The sequence below is a fragment of the Embiotoca jacksoni genome, unplaced genomic scaffold (genome assembly GCF_022577435.1).
Source record: "Embiotoca jacksoni isolate LCO1_2020_lvr unplaced genomic scaffold, fEmbJac1.0.p SCAF_17, whole genome shotgun sequence".
NCBI lineage: Eukaryota > Metazoa > Chordata > Actinopteri > Embiotocidae > Embiotoca > Embiotoca jacksoni.
The window spans coordinates 8662764-8681283 of record NW_027185307.1 but is presented as its reverse complement, the minus strand read 5'-3'; the positions used below and the strand labels follow the sequence as shown (position 1 = coordinate 8681283).

At 40.9% G+C, this 18520-nt stretch overlaps 1 protein-coding gene across 1 annotated transcript; it reads left to right on the top strand.

Moving 5' to 3' along the window:
* The first annotated feature begins 977 nt into the window (after nt 1-977).
* On the top strand, nt 978-4086 carry bloc1s5 (biogenesis of lysosomal organelles complex-1, subunit 5, muted). Its single transcript, XM_069151499.1, has 5 exons — nt 978-1229; nt 1448-1530; nt 2351-2480; nt 2913-2971; nt 3119-4086. The coding sequence occupies exons 1-5, from the start codon at nt 1211-1213 to the stop codon at nt 3290-3292; spliced, it is 465 nt and encodes a 154-aa protein (XP_069007600.1). The 5' UTR covers nt 978-1210; the 3' UTR covers nt 3293-4086.
* The last annotated feature ends 14434 nt before the right edge of the window (nt 4087-18520 follow it).

Sequence of the window (18520 nt, the reverse complement as noted above, 5' to 3'; positions counted from 1 at the left end):
ATCATAACATACCACTTCACAATTACTTGTCAGTTATAGCTACTGTTTGTAGTTTGTTTTTTTTCTAAATCAGATTTAATAAGAGCACCTTTTTGGTTGCCAAGTTGGGGAAAGTCCCTCTGGTTGCTATGTATCCTTGTTTTTAAGTACAATACAGTAGAATACAGTTATAAATGCTGGTGATCAATTAATGGATGCATGTTTTACATGTTTTTGCCTATATTTATAAATGTTAATAAGTTGTTAAATCAAATTTGGTTCAGATAATCAGCAGGTTTTCCAAGAGGGTAAATAGTTCATTAGAGTGTGTACCCAGTGAACTTCATCTAAAAAGATCAAATAGGCCAAAGTGTCCTGCTGGAGGAGAATAAATTCTCTTCAGGACTTTTTTTCACAACCAGGCCAAATCAAAGTTATTATAAATGTTAATAAATTGTTAAATCAAATTTGGTTCAGATAATCAGCAGGTTTTCCAAGAGGGTAAATAGCTTATTAGAGCGTGTACTTAATGAACTAAATCTAAAAAGATGAAAGTGTCTTTTTACAACCGGGTCACCTTAACGTTAATATTAATGGGTTAATGCTGCATATGATGGCAAAAGAAAAAATATGATATTATTGGCTAAATGAGAGGCTCTTGAACAGACATGTGAGGAAAGGAGTTTGAAAAAGCCTGATGTGCTGCTGGTTTCTTTAACCAAAGAGCAACACTGACATCTGCTGTCGTAAGTCGAGCAAAACACACACACGCAACACATCTTTCTCCTACACGCTTGTGGACATTTAAAACGTACAGACAGGACGACGCTGTACCTCAGAGAAGAAATCATTTCATGTGAACTGGTAGAAAAGATCCAGCTGTGTGGATTGTGTGAACTTGCACCGAGCTCAGTGTAACACCCCTCTTTCAGCCACTTGGTTCAGTCCACAGTCTCATACCCGGAAGTAGTGAGTCAGCTGACTTCCATTCACCTGACAACAATTATCAGAAGACCCTCACTGTTTTCAAGCTGTAGCTAAAATGTATTATCATTCATGAACAGGCAACTGTAATGACTGACAGTTCAGCCATGCTCAGTAACTCTTTCGCTTTCGTTAGTTTAACATTTGGAGCATGTTGCAGCTGGTTGAGTTAACTATCTTCTCCACGCAAAGAAAATAACTTCTTCTTCTTAGCTGCTAAAACCACGTTGATTTGAGTTTCTTAATCATGGACAAGATTGCTAAAGGTGAGTGAAACCCGCACCACAAAGACCACTCTCACAGATCTAATGAAGGACAGACAGATCAACATGTCAGTGGACTGTCATATATACATGAGGATCTTACCTTGACTTCACTTTACTGAACATGTTTTCAAAAGCCTTTGTATAGAAACTCTATGTACAAATACACAGTTCTGCCATCCTGTTTGTTTCCCCTGTCTACTCTTGTGTTGATCCTGCAGATGTGGGTGACGTCCAGTCCCGCCTCTTAGACCACAGACCCATCATCAATGCAGAGATCCGCTACTTCGTCAGAGAGTTTGAGGTGCTTCATGGGACATTGTGATGGGACCTGGTCCGTGCATACAGCTCCACCCGTGGTGTTATGATAAACATGAAGGCAGCAGCGTGGTGTCACAGTGAGAGCCTGAGATTGAAGCCCTTTACTGAACTGACCCGCACACCTCCAGGGCAGCTGTGCTGGAGCTGAACTAAAACCTTAATATCCATGAAAAGGGAGAGGAAGAAAAAAACAAAACAAATGCCAGCAGTGATTTTTAAGAATTATTAGACAGTTGACAATGTGAAAATAAGGAAAAACAAATGTGACTAGTCAGACATGAGAGATGTTTCGCAGATAAACAAAAACAAAACAAAAAAACACATCATTTTATAGATTATATCATAATGTTTTTTGCATGTAGGTAGGTAGGTAGTTACTTTATTAATCCCCAAGGGGAAATTTCTTCACTACAGCAGCATTTATAGATACAAGAAAACAGTAAAATAACAGTAAAAAATATTAAATATAAAAATGCACAGTATATACAATAGAATAAAATAAGATAGAATAATTAAATTAAAACTAACTAAACAATAGTGCAAGGTTGTTGTTGTTTTTTTTTAAATATTTAAACAAACAAGAAAAACACGAAAAACAGACAACGGTGTTATTGTTGTGTGATGGATATTGCCAGAGGTGAGTTGTTGTACAGTCTTATTGCAGTGGGCAGAAAGTAAATGAACTGCACATTTAAGTTATCTGTTCATTTCTACTGTTGGCACTCAGGTTTTTAGTTTTTCTCACTACATGAAATAATGCAGCTGTTGTTTTGTTCAAACTCACTTTCTCTGCTGCTGTTCAGGAGAAACGGGGACACAGAGAGAGCCGGCTGCTGGAGAGCCTGAATAAAAACGTTCTGGAAGCAAATGAGCAAATACAACCAACAAATATAGAAGACATGAACCGGCAGCTGACTGACATCATCAAACGGTGTAAGCCCACACAGGATCACACCTGCAACCTGTTATTTTTTTTAATTTTTTTTTTGTACATTGTGCTAAAGAAAGATATGTGTGTATATACGTATTATGTTGTCTGTTTGCAGTTGTGTTCAGCGCCTGATTCATTGGTTTTTAGCTACAGTAGCTTCATAGAAGTGCTTTTACTGAAGCATATTAATCTATGTTAACGTTCATATCATAAAATTCTGCATTGTGTTTCATATAATTGTAATATATTTGGATTCATTAATGTATGATTAGGTCATGTGGCAAGCAATAGTTTCATTTAGCCTATTGTCAATAATATATGTAGCCTACTAACACAAATTATTTTGTCAAAATATGTTTGTATATCTTTGTGTATATGGTGAAGACTAAGTGGAAATCTTTTAATATGTTGAGTATTTTTTGCATCTGTCCCAGTGGAGGCTGCCAAGCACATGGCAGAGAGGGTCCAGCAGAGGGAGCTAGAGGCACAACAGGTATGAGCAGAGCAGGTGGACACTATGTGATAGCCTCAGACAGCAGGATTACATTGTTGGCATTGTGTGCTGACCCTTCATATACAGCACAAGACCAGATCAGCTTTAACTTTGTTGTGATCTTCTCCTCTTTGTGTGTCCTCCCAGAGCTCCCAGCTGCAGGCTAACATGGAGCAGCTGAAAGAGGAGTGGGCAGAGTTTCTGAAGGAGCAGCAGAGATTAAAGGAAGAGGTGGACGAGGAGCACGCCAAGGCTGTGGGACAACTCAGCACTCAGTACAGCGAAAAGAAGAAGGACTTGGCCAAGTTTTCACCCATCTGACCAGTTGCTGTGAGAGAGCAAACACACTCTCTCTCTATTTTATGAACACTTTACTGCCGGCATGGACGTCTGCTCTGCACGTGCAACACAAAGCTGTTTGCTTTCCTTGATGTACTTAGTGGTTGACAGAAAAACAAAGCATAGAACTTCTAGGTTTATTTCTCCTGCACAAGGGTCAGCATTTTCCAAATCATAAATCTGAACTAACCCATCAAACTCAACATTTTCTGTCTTTAGCACACAGACTCTGCACAGAAAGAGAAAAGTCTGGAATATGTCGTTTGATTGTTCCTTGGCTGTGAAATTTTAAACATTTCAATATTTGTTATGGATGCCTGCCTGAAGGGCCCCGATGATAATTAACATCATGTTGAAAGGAACCATGGCACTGAGGTGAGGTATTCGAGGCACTGAGATCATTAAAGGTTAGAAAAGCCCGTCTAGCAGGTGTGTTTAAAGCGCAGGTCAAACGTTGTACAAACTAAATCAAACGGAACCATTTGTAGAAGAAATCGTCCCTCAGCAGCTCAACATCCCGCCTCTGACATTAACTTCGAGTAAATCAAATGTCTATGAAGTAACTTTCATTATAAAAGGCTTTTGCAGAAACCAGTTTGAAGGCTCAGTAGCAGATGTTTTTTGTTTGGTTTGCCCCATCAAATCTGATTTTAATGAGTTACAAATCAAATATTTTTATTGTTGTTCAAACCGGAAAAAAAAAATCATAAATTTAAATTTTTTTTTTTTTTTTTGGTTTGAACTTTCTCCTGGTCATTAAAGAAGGTTTCAGTGTTTGTAATGCTTTGTGTTCAGAGTGCTTGACATTCACAGAATGATAAACACACTCCTGTTACATTTAAGTGCACACTTTACTGCTATCAGTCGAACACGAGGCATGATAGTTATAAGTTGTAATCTGAGCTGGAAAACGAGTGAAGTCATCTGTGTAGGTTGTGACTCTGATGTTTGTGTTTTGTTTGTCCAGCACAATGGCACACGTTGGACATTGTTAATGGATGGGTGGGCACACTGGGCACATTCCTGGCATGGCTGAGAGCAGAGTTCATCTCGCACAACATAGCAGAAGAACTGTTAAAGAGACAACTACCACAAACTCCTTGACGTATGAACGTTCACGTGTCCCATCATCTGAAGAAGAGGCAGGTTTAGACTCCAGTTCACCTGAAGTACAATAAAGTTTCTGTAAGAGAACTAAGAACTGGAGTCCCTCTGCAGAGTTTTTGACGCATACTAACTGCCGTATCCCCTTTCATAGAATCTGCAGCTCTTTTTCCATTTCTCCACAAGCAGTGAGCTGCACCCGCTGCCCCTCTCATGCGAGGCCACTCTTTGGTCACCCTGCCTGTACGTCCCTCTATACACACCCATGTATAGTCTGACATCAGAGCGGGACACGGCGGTTGGCATGTCATCAGAGGTCGCAGAGTTCATAGACATGCCAGCAGATATTTAAGCCGTGTACATCTGCATGTGTGTGTATGTATGACGTCCTTCTGCCTCGGCGACTGCAGCTGTCCAACGTGGAGACAGCCCATCATCAACTAACAGGGAGTGACAATACGGAAACATGGCCGACCTGCCAGCAAGCCACCTTTTCATCTGCCCTTGCTTATTATTTTGGTTTTGCTGGAAAGAAATCAAAACAGAGTAGCCCGTCAAGGTCATATAAGTGTTGGCATTTTCATGAGTTGAGGCTCACATGTTGTAGGGCCTGATAAGTTCGGGAGTTAAATCTGTTATAATGAATTCTGACTTTGCTGTGTAACGTTAGATTTCAAAACACATTCAAGTCAGGAAAAGTGCATAATTTCCTAAATTAATTTGGATGTAACGCTGGGTATATGTTCTGCCGTCAGAGTAAAAATCTGCTCTTGTGCTTGTTCACATCAAAACATCCAGCAAATACCTGCCTGTGAACGTCAGCAGTGTGGGAAAGCTCTCAACTGAAAGGAACCTCCCTCCATCCCATCCCAGTTGACCTACAAGACTATTGCTGTCAATAACAACATGCTCTTTGCCAAAATAAACTGACATCAAGCAATCTGGGATTCAGATCAGTGTCTGTTTGTGAATAAGAGATTGCAACAACACCAGGTTTTGACATTCATGGGAACTTTGGTTCAAATTCAAAGTGCAGGCTGAAAAGTGAATAAAGCTGGAAATCTCAGCACCTGCTCGAGTAGTTGTTGTGTCACCAATGCTGTTCAACAACTAGTCAGTGTCATATAGCCGCATGTATGGCAAGGTCATTTAATGGTATGAAATATTAATAAGGACTAAAGCAAACTGAAATCTTAGAAGAGATGGTTTATAGAGGGTATATGTGACAAAAGCTATCAAGCATCCTCTTAGGTTGTCGGCACATCAAGTTTCTCTCTACACAGATCCGAGCATTGCTTAGTTGACTAAACTGATACCATGTGCAGGAACCAGCCGGCCACCAGCTGAAATCTCATGTTTTCACCTTCCTCTGCGTGCTGCCTCGTGTCTCTGGCTTGTTTTCTGTCTCCTGTGTCTATCTGAGAGCAGTGTGTTCTTCCTGTTTTGCAGGGAGAGCAGTGCTCTCTGGCCGTGGAGCTGCTGCTGCGCGTGCCAACATAAATGGTGGAGGAAACAGCAGCACCCAGCTGGAGCTCCACTGGGCAGGGGACAGAGATAAAGGGTGTGTTGGTTCATGCAATCTGATGCTGTGTCTGAAAAAGAGCTTTACGCAACCACTTGAACGGAATGAAATTAATCTCGGGATGAAACGTGAACATGTAATGAAGACAGTAAAAAATCAGGATCTGATCTCAGTAAATCTCTGCTGGCTTGCAAGAGTCCGCTGTGGGGATGTCACCATGTTCTTCAAGCTGTCCAACCCTGGCATCTTTTTGTTCTGGTGGTCAAATCTAAACGGGTCTAGACTTAATGTTGGATGACCCTGACATGCTGCTGTTATAGCTAGCCAGCAAACATATTTCTCCAAAATCTCCCAACTTCTTCATCGATCCACAAAACAAAACTTTAACTTGAATGCGGTCATATGGGGACACCCAAGGAGAACTACAATGTCCCTGGATCACATTTGAGCAGGACCTACTGCATGTTGTTCCCCACCTCTCTGCCCCCCATATCCTCTCACACATCCACTGTCAGCTGTTAACTAAAGAAATTTTAAGTCAAGTTAAAAAATGTCTCTATAAAACAACCATCTGGAGATTGATTGGTACCAGCATGAATTAGATTTTTTTTTTTAAAAAGCAGCTGACCATCTGGGCTTGAAACAAAAGCTTAGCTACAGTATGTGCTCAACTATATCAGTGTGCATGCTTACAAATTCATCTGGGTATATTAGATGTGCAGATATGATTGCATTCATATGTAAGCTGTGTGTCTGCCAACATAAAATGTATATGGATTTTGTTTTTAAATTGGTTATCATTAAGAATATACCATAAATGTAATCCATACCAATTCATAGATGATTTCACCCACATTTGACCCAGATTATATGATTATTTACATACTCAACTTAATAGGATGGAACACTTAACTGCAGTCTTGTATTCATGTGCACGATCGTGTGTCCGCTTCCTGTGTTTGTAATCAATCACTATGAAAGTTATTGGGACAATAAATTGCCTTAATAAACCCATGCAGGGCTTCTTGCCTTTACTATAAAAGGTGCTATGTACACTTTGTAAGTTAGATTGGGGTAAAATGTGGCTTATGTTATTGCTTGATATCCATGTGGCCATTCTGTCTTCTTTACTTCTGTTAGATTACCAATAAAATAGAGCTTGAATGTCCCTGAAGAAACAAATAAAATCCACATGACCTCAGAGGACTGCTACAGTTCCTAAGAGACTAGCAGCAGCCTTGACACTGACAAGCATTTTCTTTTTGGCCCAATGACCTTCCAGTTCATTTAGGTGATGAGAAAAAACAGATCTAACATGAACACAGTTTCAGCATTTTGTGTGGGAACACTAGAGAGCGAGGAGGTAGGTCACCTTCGCTTTCCTCGCGGCTTATGAGAATTTCCAGCCACCGCATGCTCGCTTTCTTTCTTTTGTGCGACATGATGGGCCCCTGTTACTCAATTACTAACGGGTGCAAAATGAAAATGCCAACGAACAAAAGCGCACTTCCAAGTTAATAACCCAGTATAACAACACTGCAGGGAGTCGGTGATGGGTCCTGGGCGGATGGGAATGCAGGTGGTAATATGAATTCTTTGGCAATAGCAAACGTTCACCCAGTGGATCACTCAATAAGAGAGGGAGAGCTCTCAGAGCGACTGAATGAAATTGATATTTCTCTTAGGGAAGCTTGCAAAGCATGCTGGATATTCTCAGATCCAGGCAGCTTTAGAAAATGAGCACTGGGTGGCATATAAAAGCAATCATTGCAAAGAAAAGGGTTGGAAATTAAGTGTCCCACCTTTCATAAATGCCAGTTCCCTTATTAGCAAGCACTGATATGTTCCCTGGTGAAGGCTGAAACTGTTAAATGTCTGTTCTTATTCTGCACAGTGAACGGCGTCACTTTTCTGTTCCTCATTTTCAGACCACATTTCTCTCTTTTTGTTAGACACACTCTACATGGCCATCTTTTCCGGAATAGAAAGCCAGACATCTAATTAGCTGAACCGTACATGATGTTTTGCGTCTGTTCAGTTTCATCAGACAGCCTCGCTAATACAGCAGCCCCGTGTTCCTGCCAGGTCCAAGAAATACAGATAAGAGTCCAGCAACAACAAACACCTTCCTCAGTCAATCATAGGCCAAACAATAGCCAGAGAGGATGCAGAGAACCGGTTGTCATCAACCAGCGGGTACCAGCAGCAACAACGGTTGTTGTCGTCTAGATTCCTGAACCTCTGCGGAATGTCTGGCTTCCCTGCCGACCGCATAACTTCTCAGTGGCTTTAATTTCCCCTGTTTTCTGTACAAGGCAGGTATTTCCCACATATTATCTGTCTTTGAGTGCTGCAGTGATGCAAAACCCCAACACTGGATATAGGTTTCTTATTTTGTGGTCATGATCAAGCAGCAGAAACAAGCTGTACTCTTAGGAAAATAAAGGTGCTCACTGAAACCAAAAGTAGTTCTCCGGATTGATGCCATTGAAAAAACACTTTTAGCGCCGCAAAGAACAGTTTGGCATGAAGTTCCTTTAACGATCGATTCCACAAACCAAACAATAGTGTTTGCCATGGAGCCGATGTTGACGCTGCTCTTGGCCCTTGCCTGATCATAGCACTTCATTTTCAGTTTTTGTTCATCTGACCTTCTCCTCTTTGGCTGTTTCTCGGCAGCTCTCCGTCTTGATATTGTGAGTATGTTTTGCAGTTCGGCATGTAAGCCAGATTTATCGTCCTGTTCTCTCTGACTTCTCCTTCCCCCTGTGCTGTGCATAAGGATGAATGTTGCTGATTAAACAGAATAGTGTTGTGTGGCTCAGCCATGTCCAAACACCGCACTTTATTACTTTACAGCTAGCTGAGATATTCCTGAATCTGAAAATAATTTTTGCTGACTCCACAGTTAATGATGACTGACTTCCATTAGGTGTCCCACTGAGGCATGACAGTGAACAACATCACGACCCTCACCTAAATGGAGCAGTTTTTAATGTTATCAACACACCTGTGCGTTCCCTGCCAAAATGTCAGCTATTAAAAAGGCCTATTGCTCAATGACAGCTCTGGGAAGTGTAGTTGTTTTACACGGCACAAATAAGAGTTAGACCCGCTAAATGAGCAAGCATGGCATCCTGTTTACACTGTTTTGGATTTCCACCAACTCCTGGGTTAGCTCCTGGAATAGCTGAACATTCGGATTTGGTCAATTTACCTGACTCCATCAGCAAACTTCCTGCCAGCTCATTCCAGTCAGGATTTACATCTTTCTCCCTCAAAATGTTCCTGTTTTGACATTGTGAAATAAAGGGTATGATTTACATCTAATCCACTGGTCATGAGAAAAATATTTTCCTTGAGTTCTTCTGATTATTTATTTATATAGAAGTCATTGTCTGAGTATTGATTTAAGGAAATAAGTCATGGAGCAGAGAGGAGAAAGGTAGGCAATGTACAAGATGATTCAAGGCTTTTGAGCAGTGGGTGTAGTAGTGAACTAATACAGATGTTGCATCGGAGGATAAAAACAAAAAAAAATACAAAATTGACAATAAAACACTCCAAGAAAATGTCCAAATATGTTGTTTGTCAGCTTCAGTGATTATTCCTGAACTTGAGCCATACCCAAAGGCTGTTTCCAGAGGACCATTTTGAGTTTCATCATTGTTAGAATCACTATAAAACAATACTGATATAGCTGTAAAAGTTTAAACAGTCCATGAAATCAGACACCATTCTCAGTGAAAAGGCTCAACATGTGGTCTCCACATTTGGATTTTAGCTGCCTCAATTTTTACTGATCAGGCCTGCTGTTCTGTCGCCATGAAATCTGCTGAAAGGAGTGGAATTCCTGAAATAATCTTCAGAGGTATTTTTCCAAAGAAAACTTTGCCCCTTTCAACCATGTAATTTGTATTAGCTATTCGCAAGATACTTAAGTTTGGCATTATCAAATTTGTGCAAATATTCAATCAGTATATCCTTAAAATCTAATAGCATACATTACAGTTTGTAACCGAAAAATGAAGAAAGCTTCAGCCCAGTATCACGCCATAGTGTGTAGTGTCTGTTCACTGAGCCTTGTCTCAGCATTAAAAGTACACACATGTATGACTGTCGAAGACAGGCGTCATGTGACAAACAAGGTCGGTTGGATTGAACAAATACAAGACTTTCACTCAGACGACCAGTGCTTGTGGACATGTTTGATGTAATGTAAGTAAGTTACATCCATAATGTAACTTGCGTAATACGCCTTAAGTTACTGATATAATGCGTTATATTACTTATATAAAATTAGTTATTTTTACCAAAATTGTGATCTTTTTTCTAAAGCTAACCATGTAGTTTTTGGAACCTAAACTTAAGACACCTCACTTTTCTCGCCTGAACGAGGCAAAATATAACTTGCTATCATCTAGTGGACAAACAGGTGTATTACACACTTTGGTGTGATATCGGGTTGGAAACTTTACAAAAACAATTTCACTTGGCTTTGAATGAAAGTGGAATTCTCTTTTCTTCTATAATTACAAAAGCCGTTGTTGGCAAGCTTATGATGGCATCTTAAAAATAGGATTATGTTTTTTGTAGGATAAACTCAACTATAATGAAAGAAAAAGTCAAGCTGTCCAAATAGAGAACATTTCACAAAGCTGACTGAGGACTGATGCGCTTAAAAAAACACAATACAGGGACTTTTGGCCCATTGTCAGTTTGGGGGAACCTGGACCCAGGAAAGAGGAATTTCTCTCCTGGTGTTCACAGATCAGGCCCTTTGCTTTTGCTCAATGATCTCACAATGAGATCTCCAAGGAGCATCTAATATCCCACCTACCTCAGCCCCTGAAACCCAATAAATCAATCAGTTGTGCTTTACAAGCCTGCATGTGTGTTACCCACTCAGGAAATAGAGATTCCCTGCTGTGGATCATGGCTAAAAAAAACATCCTGACTGACAGAACAATGAGAGATACAGGAGACAGAGGACCAAGGTGCATTCATCAGTGTGTGTATGTGTGTGTGTGTGTGTGTGTGTGTGTGTGTGTGTGTGTGTGCGTGCGTGCGTGCGTGTGTGTGTGTGTGTGTGTGTGTGTGTGTGTGTGTGTTTGAAGTAGCTGCATGAACCCCCAATGAATGTGGGTTCAGCCTCTCATCCCAGCTTTCTCCAGGGAGGCCCGGGCTCTTGGCAGAGGAATGCATGGGAGTGGGCTTCTTCAATAAAAGCAAGTCTCTTTCAGGGCCCAGGACAGCCCTGGGCTTCGCTTTTCATGGTTTCCCTCCCCTGTTTCTCTGAACCCAAGTGGGCTATACGGCTTTTGCTGCTGCTGCTTCTTCGTTTCCAGTGTAATGGCTTTACCTTGAGGCTGAGGGAAAAAGACACAGAGGAAGGGAGAGCTCCAGAGCTAAAATTATGACTCATCTACTGCATACCCGTGTTAAGCACTGGGCGTCATGACATCTTGTTAGGGCTCAACGTGGTTTTGTCTTTCATTCAGCAGGCAATGATGATACACATGGATAGTCAGAATTTGCACCAGTTTACTCAGAAACAGCATTCGGAAGAACATACGAGTGAAGGAAAGTCTGATTTTGTAAAACAAGCATCACCAGACATTATCTTAAAGGGATAGTTTGACATTTTGGGAGAAGAGCTTTACAAAATTTTAAGCTACAGGCAGCATCTGGTTAGTTTAGCTTATCTCAGAGACTGGAAGCATGGTAAAACAGTTAAATCTGTAAAAGGAAATACATTTCACTCACCAGCACCTCTAAATCTCTTTTGTTAACATATATCATATGTTTAATCTGTACAAAGAAGTTGTGGTTTTACTGTGGAGTTATGTTCTCACAGGTCTATTTCTTGTGACCTCCAAGAGTCTTTGGGTGAATCCAAATGTCCAAGCTCTGGATTTGTGGTCCTACGTATTGTGACATGTTCACCATCATCGCATCAAGTATGTGTGGGTAAGAGACTGCAAGGCTATGAGCGCTGTTAAACAGGTCTAAACACTACAATAATAAAATATATTTTGAGTACCTCTATATCCTATATACTTCTACTACTATCATGATGGAATATTATTTCTGCCCTACATGATTCAAGTAACATTTTAAGAAATGAATTGTTTTACGCATCACTAATAACGTCTTTTGTTTTTTTTAGGTGGCAGTTGGAAAAACGACATCACGCCCAAGAGCAACCCACCATGAGGTCCTTGGTTTGTGAGCTGAACCTTCCAGTCTGGCTTTTCAGCCACTGCCATCTCAACCAGAAGTGACCATATTTGGACGAACTGGGAAGGAGCAAGAGGTGGATCTGACTGAGAACCAGAGGACACTCTGCCCACCCACCTATACTGGAAACCTGACTTCTCCTCAGGCAAGTCAATAAAACCAGACACGCCCCCAAACATAAATCTCTTTGAGGCCTAATATCTTAATAATGAAAGTCTGCAGTGGACTTTCTTGAAGTCTGCAGAAAGCCCCCTAGTGGCCAGATGAACCGTTGGTCTGTTCAGCCCTTTGCACTTGCCAACTTCCAGTAACGCACCTGTCCATGAGTCTGCAAGCGTGGTGGAGTCTGGACATTTAAATTCATCCATTGTCTCACAGCGAGGTTGCCAGGACGGCAGTGGACACACAAAGAAGTCCCTTTGGTTTTATTATTGTGGTTGAGAGGAGCTGGTAGGTTAAACTAAGCTTATCGCCTGCGAGCTGAAGCTTATAGCTCATATTTATACAGACAAGCAAGAGATATCATCGATCTCATTTCATTCTCAGCAAGAAAGCAAAAACTGTTTTACTGTCAACTTCATTCTGCACAATGAACCAGGAAAAAATTTCACTGTTAGCAACTTCCAAGCTTTTGCAACCTCTCTTTCAATGATCCACTGAATGCATTTGAATGATTTAAACTTGTACTTGTTGCTCTGCACCTATTTGTGTCGCTGATGTCTAGCAGCTGTGCGGCTCGAGTACAACTAAGCTCTTTAACAGCTCGGATGTGGGGAGAGGAGTTGGAAGGCTGAGGGCGGGTGGGGGAGGGGGGCAGATGACAGAAAGACATCTGAAAAAAGAAAACTGTTAAAAAAAGAGGAAAAGGGAAAATCAAGAAGGAAAAAGTCGAATAGAGAGCCATTAAAAAAGAGACAAATAAAGCCAATGGCAGCAATTACATCTGATGGAAATGGAGAATAAAAGAAAAAGGAGGGAACAGAGAAACGGAAGGAGGAAGACAAAGACGAGATGGAAGGAAAAGTCACCAAAAGGGAAGACTGGTCCCTGGCCTGCACATCAAAGCAGGCAGGGAGCAGCAGCTCCAAGCGGGTCCTCCCAGCACCTGCTGCTGCCTTGCAGCCAAGTCAAACACATTATTCCAGCAGACGCACTGCTTAATGGCTTCTGTGGAGAGACCTTTACCAGGTCCATGACTGCCTCTGCAGACACTCCAAGGTGTAGCCTGCTAACACACACACACACACACACACACACACACGCACACACACAGAAATACACAAAGGCTTCCTAAAACTCATTCCTACTCACTACTTACAGGGTGACATCCAGAAGAGCACACACACACACACACACATGCACAACTTTCCTATGTGCGAGCCATCCGATCCTTTTACTATGCACCTGTTTGAGTTATGGACAGATCAAATCACCTGTCAGAATCATGAACTTCCTTAAAGAACCCACTGACCAATCTGTCCCACATTTCTAATTAAACATTATCACCTAGTTCAAGCATCGTGACCCTGTCTGCCCACTCTGAACGCAGCGCTCTGTTAAAGTGACCTGCGTTATGCTTGGACCTGAGTCAATATTGAGCAGAGAACAAATCATCCTTAGAAAAACAGTAAACATCTGTTTTGTGACTTGGCCACCTCTCACTGGCAATGTCAGCCTGACCTCAACAAGGCTGGGCCCCTTTTACATTTTCCATGAGAGCAAGCGGGAGTACCAGTAAGTGGGTGACAGCATCTGTAATTTCATTTTTTTTTTCAAAAGCAAGGAAAAATAAAAACAAACCTTGATGCAATGAAGGCAGGTATACTGGTGCGCTCTTAAACTGTCTTGCAGCATGTCCAAAAAGAATAAAACCACAGACAGTCTTTATATACGGCTTTAACTCGGGCAAATTGTAGCCTCATTGGTTATTGATGACATTTATGGCTCGCCTCGAGTGAAATACTGTCTGCTGAAATATCACTTCAGAGCCCTACTTTCTCTGCATCTTCGAGCCTTCATGGCAGCCACTTGATTTGTAGCTTGTCAATGATATTTAGATGCACCATGCATGTAAGAGAAACCCGACACTTTCTTTTCTTGGAACTGAACAGTGTGCCGTCCTCGACTGATCCTTGTAAGGAAATCCTGTTTTCTGTTTCGGAGGCTGGGCCTGGCTACAAAGAGCACACATGGAGCTGGTAGCGATTCAACGTCTTGCTCAAGGACACTCTCGCAGTGTGTGTGGGCTTCAAGAGGTCTCTGTTATTATTTATAGCCCGATATTAATTTGTGTAGCACATACCATTTGATAATCCTGAGGGTGATAGATTAAAACTCCACTAAACCCTTTTTAAACGGGATTGTGAGGATTAAAAATCTCTCCAATTATACACATACATTTTTATTTTTATTAAAAACTTAAAATATCAAAAAAGGTTCAGTTTCCGGAGGCTCCAATGGTCAAATTCTCCTTTTCTCTCGTACTCCTTGCCCTCTACTTTTCCTCTCTTTCCCTGCCCCATCTCAAGCCCCTCGCTCTCTGGTCAGCGTCCTGATGTCTTTACCAGCAGGAAGAGAGCTTTTACAAAGACGGCTCTGAACCAAGAAGTGTCTGTGAGAGGCAGCCTCCGAGTCGAGGTGGGTCCTGTCACCACCTGTGAAGGCTCACCTCAGGCGACAGGTATAAATATTCAACAGTGCTGTGCTGTGGAAGTCCCTTCAACCATTTTGACATAAGGAAAATTCATAGACTGAACTACAACTGTGCTACTTTACTATTATCAGGCACCATCGGCTGCTTGTAAACAAGATCAGAAACTGTGAGTTTGTCAGAGTGTTTACCATGTTTACCACAACAGTTTAATGAGGTTTCGTACTAATATTTGCTTGTTTAAAGCTAAATGTGTGCAGCTGAGGCAGAGTTTTGTTGTTTTTACGCAATTCTTCACAATTCAAGTCTTCCAATCTCTACATTGCTGCTCCTGAGAGAAAAGGAGTGACTTTGCCTTTATTTACTTCAATACAAACAATATGTGGAATTTCTTTGCCAATTTGGTTTCAATGTTCAAAAAAAAAAACCTCAAACCTCTAAATTAGTTTTACATGGCAGTCCATTCCAAAAGAAAGTGTCTTAACAAAGTTGTTTTAGCTGGAGCATATTTTTTGTCGAACAGCGGTGATTTCCTGTCACACCTGTCACTATGCGACCTGTTTACAGCTTCTGCAAGGAGTTTCCAGCAGTGAGACGGCAGCTCACCCTGGAAGTACACAGGTCTTGTGGAAAATGTTGGTAATTCTATACTGTAGATACCTCATGAGACCTGGCACGGCTTTAGACATCTGCCTCGATCCAGCAGAGAGCGGTAGAACATAAAAACAATTGGGACAGAGACGGAGTCGTCATGGCAACCCACATAGACCATCCACTTTGTGACTCTTTCTTTCTTTCTCTTTCTCTTTCTCTTTGTCTTTCTCTTTCTCTTTGTCTTTGTCTTTCTCTTTGTCTTTGTCTTTCTCTTTGTCTTTGTCTTTCTCTTTTTCTTTTTCTTTCTCTTTCTCTTTCTCTTTGTTTGTTTGTTTGTTTGTTTGTTTCATTCCCCTCATTTAGTTTCTTTCTCCTCTGCTCCTCTCCAACACTCTCTCACTTCCTCTCCCCCTCTTTTAGCCACCCAGATGAAGAGACAAAGTGCTTTCCAATTTCCGTGCTTTAATGTTTTTTCATGTTCCCATCATGTGGGAGAGCCCTTTTCCCGACTCCTTTTTTCCAGCACAGGTGCGTGCTGCAGTAAGCTGTCTGCAAATGACATTGGTTCCCCTCTGCTGGTCACATCCTGTGTCCCGGATATGATACAGCCATGAGTCTCTGTGTTCCTCATGGAAACACTTCTGGCTGTGGATTGTATGATGTTCATTTGTGGGAAGATGACGCTGAAAGCATTTCTGCAGGAAGACGGAGTGTCCAGCGCGGTGATTCCCATACGTTTACATGACAGAATTAGTTTCAGGTCACAAATAGCCTCTGAAATATTCCAGAAAGTTTTCTAAAAGGTTTTCTCTGGGTCTCCCTTTGCAGTGTTGAAAAGCAGACCCCACTTTAAAATGGAGGATGTTTATGAAAAACAATGTACAAGTATTTAAATTACTCCTTGAATATTTTAATGTTTACTAATGTCTAAGTGTTTTGAGAGGATACAAAAATTCAAGGGCAAAATTTAAAGCAGTAGTGCAACAATTTAAGGTGTGCGCTTATTTTCTTTCAGAGTTAGACAAAAAGATCAATAACAGTGTCATATGTATTTAAAAATGCTACAGCCAGTTGTCTTAGCCGATCCAGCACTTCTAAAGCACAAAAACATACACATATCTCAGTTTTGGTTCTGTAATGAGTTGTGTGCTTGACTTTTAAAGTTTTTACACTTTTGTAATACAAGTGACAAGTGTAATTTCAATAAAAAAAAAAAAGTTATTCCTGTATATTTGATTTTAAAGCTAAGTTAAGCTAATCAGCTCTTGGCTGCTGTATTTAATGAATAAATAAGAAAGAGCTGGTAATACATACCATAATGTTTTCATCTAACTCTCAGCACATGTTGTTCTAAAAATGTCAAACTGATGCTTTAAGGATGTTTAAAAACTTTTCCTGAAATAATGAATTCAGTTTTTTTAAACCAGGTCCAACATCAAGGATTGTATTTTGGTGTCTTTGGTGTATTTTCCTTTGATTTAGAGCACTTCTTCAGTCAGGAAATGTTCTTACACCATTGACACACACACATATGGAAAATGTTTTTTTTCACCCTTATTGCTCAGTCTACAATATGTAACTGTGGCATTAACTGTTTTTAAATTATTCATGCACATACAGCTCCTCTCTGTTATTCGCTGCCTCTCAGTTGTCACTTTTCACTCCGTTTACCACCTGCTGACTCTCACTCTCTCAGCCACTCACTTCAGGCAATTAAGAAAATAAACAGACTGTTCTCAGGTCCCCAGAGTCCATTCATCTTTCTTTTTCCTATTACACCATGCTAAAGCTGTCCTGGCAAGGTGCCTAACTATCAACAATGGGTAACCAGTAGACACCCACAACTATGTGGCCTCCACTTCAGCGGGCGAAATGTAAAATATGTCAGCTGCAATTTGGTCATATTTACCGCAGCTATATGACATGTTGAGATTAAATGGTGATGTGTGGTTGTTGGCTTGCCATGGTAACAATAGAGGCCCCTCTGGGAGAGTCTGACCTGTGTGTAGATGTTATTTATCATGTGCAGAAGTCAAGGAAAATAGTCTCATAGATCATTTTTCACCTCCAATTAACTATAAGGGAATTTGTGTTTTTAACTGAGTGAGCAGCAGCTGGAATGTGAGAGGGTGGCGAGAGCTGTGGGTCACAGGAGGGGTGTCAAGGCCATTTTTTGATATAATAGCTCAAATAAACTTTGGTGGGTGGGAGTTCTCATTCTGCCAACACCTTCATGTCAGCACAGTGGACTAAATCAGTGCAGGAGCATAATCAGTGCAGTCATAACAGTCATAAATACCTTTGATGTGAAATACAAAAAAGTTCAAGAGGGCAGCTCTCAGTTTGTACTTTCACTCAGTGGCACATATGGATGTTGAACTAGACATTGTTTGACATTTTTAGAAATATGTTTATTAACCTTCTTGAAAAAAGTTAGATGAAAAGATTCTTACCATTTTCTTGTATGTCTATAAAAGAATAGGTCTACAGCTACCATTAACTTAGCACAAATGAAAATATATTTCGCTTGGATCTGTCTAAATGTCACAAAATCTGCCTACCATCATATACGCTTTCACAAGAAATACCATATAGCATGTGTTTGTTAAATTCTACTAAACCCTAACGTGGAAACACATTTTGATTTGAAATTTTATGGAGGCTTATGCCCCGTCTGTTTCTTGCAAAAGGCTAAATTATTTTTATACGTTTGGTTACATTTCCTATGTTTGGAGAGCGTAGTTATAGTGCAGGACTTTTGAATATAAATACATGTCCATTGTGTTTAAGTTCTTGCCTCACCAATTCTCACAATGCTGACTCAGTCTATCACAACCAGAGGTATCGCTCTGTGTCAGAAGTTTTTAAATCTGGTGTCTGTTGAGGTTCCTGCGCTGGCCGGATGAATGCACAGTGGGCAGAGCATGTACTCCAGAGGTTCTCTGACTGAGCCGGCAAGCTACTGGTTTAACCCTGGGCAACTTTTAATGGGGATAACTTTACACATGTTGTCAGACCAAATATATCAGACTCTGATAGTGGAATAAATTAAGGCATTTTATCCCCCATTTTACAGCCAAAACAGTAGTGACAGAGTGGG

Excerpts from the sequence above, each read along its gene's own strand:
- bloc1s5 (XM_069151499.1), top strand. Across the intron at positions 1,531-2,350 it reads ACTTCGTCAGAGAGTTTGAG|GAGAAACGGGGACACAGAGA; the intron begins GTGCTTCATGGG and ends GCTGCTGTTCAG. Across the intron at positions 2,481-2,912 it reads GACTGACATCATCAAACGGT|TGGAGGCTGCCAAGCACATG; the intron begins GTAAGCCCACAC and ends CATCTGTCCCAG.